Here is a 2,142-nt window from a genome sequence, read left to right on the forward strand (position 1 = left end):
TTTCATCCTTCCATATAAGAAAAAACATCCATATATATATATATATATATATATATATATACATACACATATATACAGGATGTCCCGAAAGTTTTTGCTAATCGCTTTTGTGTAGAGAGCGGATTAAACTGAATCAAAAAGTCTTGTACTATTTTGCAATCTTCGCAATAGTTAACAAGATATTATTACTAAAAATTACTAAATATTGGTCTTGAATAATTTTTTACTCAAATACTATCAACTTTATAGAAAAACTGCAAGAGACAAAAATCATTTATTTTTTTCTCATAATTTTTCTGAGAATTTTTTCAGAACTTTTTTAGAATTTTTTAATACCATATTTTCTCATGGTTGATAAAAATAAAAAAATGCAGTACTAAAAAGTTGATTAAAAATTCTTCCGAAAAAATTCTTAGAGAAAAATTCTATGAGAAGAAATTAAATGATTTTTTGTCTCTTTCGACTCAATTTAGTCCGCTCTATCTACACAAAAGCGATTGGCAAAAACTTCCGAGATATGTAGTAATTAACCCTGTATATAGTAATTAACATTAATGTGGATAATTTTGATAGTCATTTATCCATATATTATAAATAGTCTAAAAGATGTTTATGATTTATAATATTCACTTCAATTTTCGCATATAATACAATAGAAAGAAAACTAGTACAATAGAAAGAAAAGTATTATATAATTCGCTTTCCTACGGATATTAATTTATTATTATCTCTGTGATAGAATTTCTTAACAATATACATACAATTTTTATCTTGTGTGCACGCATACACATATACACACATAAAGATAAAATATAGATCACCTGAAAATAATAAAAATATGAACATCTTCAATCTTTAACATTGTATAAATAACAATGTCTTTGAACAATTGCGTTATGAAAAAGTGATATCATTTTTGAGATTTTGCTTCGGAGCTCAAAAAATAGTACATGTTGTATTTTATTTTATTTTATTTTATTTTTTTTTTATAAAAGAACGATTTTATTGAAATATCTAAAATTTAGTTATACAGATCTAAAAATAATTTTGTTGCATCATCAATAATTATGTAGCTCAAACTGATTTAGAATGTCAAAAATTTTGCACTCTAATTATCTTGAGATTCCTACGTAATTAATATTTTAATGGCTCAACAAATTTTTTTCAGATCTATATGTAGGTTAAAAAATTTTTTAATATCTCAAACTCATTCTTTTCATGTAGAAATCTTAAAAATGCTACACATTTATATCTTATACTTTTGTAGTGAGTATTTATCGTATTAAATTGATGATATTAAAAGCGATGAGAATTATGTTGATAATGCAATCCGATTGTCATCTATATAAAGTCACGTATCTAAGCAAAATAAATCATTATGATTTCATAATAATATTAAAATGATCATTAAAAATCATTTTTTAATTATTTCTGATTCATTTTAATGTCATTTTGACGTTATCGTGATTTATTCTGCTTGGATTTACATAAATTGTAATGTAAGGTTGCGTAAGTTGTATTTCTTAAAAGATATATCGGTTTTGTAAAAATTCAGTTTATGCCGGTATATAACAGAACATATAGAAGCAATAATTTTAAAAGTCGCAAATTATTCATAATCGATATCTACCTTCTGGAAGCTCTTCTTATTCGATGAAAGTACAGATATTCCTGAAACATAAATATATATTATATTTTAAAATATAATATATTATCTTATTGTACATAAAAATATAATTGTATAAATAAATTATATTTAATTGTAAATTTATGTTATATGTACATGTATAAGATTTTTTACTTGAACTAAAAGAAATTAAAGAAATCAAGGATTGTCGGGATAAAATTAAAAAGCGATCACTCACTATTAAGAACGACGCGCCGAGGAGCAGGCTTTTCAATCTCACGTCTGTATCTACCGGAAATGTGAGAAGCAGGATGTAATCGACTGCAAAGTGATCCCATTGATGTATTAGTGATGCGACTTGGCGAGATCCATCCAATGATACGATCTAAAAAGGAACAAATAGATGAAGTAGAGTAATTAAAATTAACATAAGTATGTTATTAAATTTTATTATATTATACATATAATATATATAACACATATAATTGTTTATTATATGTGTTATCATTATTATA

General features: G+C 24.2%; 1 protein-coding gene across 3 annotated transcripts in view; it reads right to left on the bottom strand.

The window, feature by feature from the left end:
- Positions 1–1,481: 1,481 nt before the first annotated feature.
- The window catches only part of LOC108694721 (phospholipid scramblase 1-like), a 7,535-nt gene continuing 6,874 nt past the window's right edge, over positions 1,482–2,142 (bottom strand). For all 3 annotated transcript variants that reach the window (XM_018204362.1, XM_018204361.1, XM_018204363.1), the window contains exons 7-8: positions 1,866–2,012; positions 1,482–1,671 (exon numbers count right to left, since the gene is read on the bottom strand). In XM_018204362.1, coding sequence (XP_018059851.1) covers positions 1,627–1,671; positions 1,866–2,012 — 192 coding nt within the window. In that variant the 3' untranslated portion in view covers positions 1,482–1,626. The remainder of the gene's footprint in view (positions 1,672–1,865; positions 2,013–2,142) is intronic.

Source organism: Atta colombica, unplaced genomic scaffold, assembly GCF_001594045.1.
Source record: "Atta colombica isolate Treedump-2 unplaced genomic scaffold, Acol1.0 scaffold123, whole genome shotgun sequence".
NCBI lineage: Eukaryota > Metazoa > Arthropoda > Insecta > Hymenoptera > Formicidae > Atta > Atta colombica.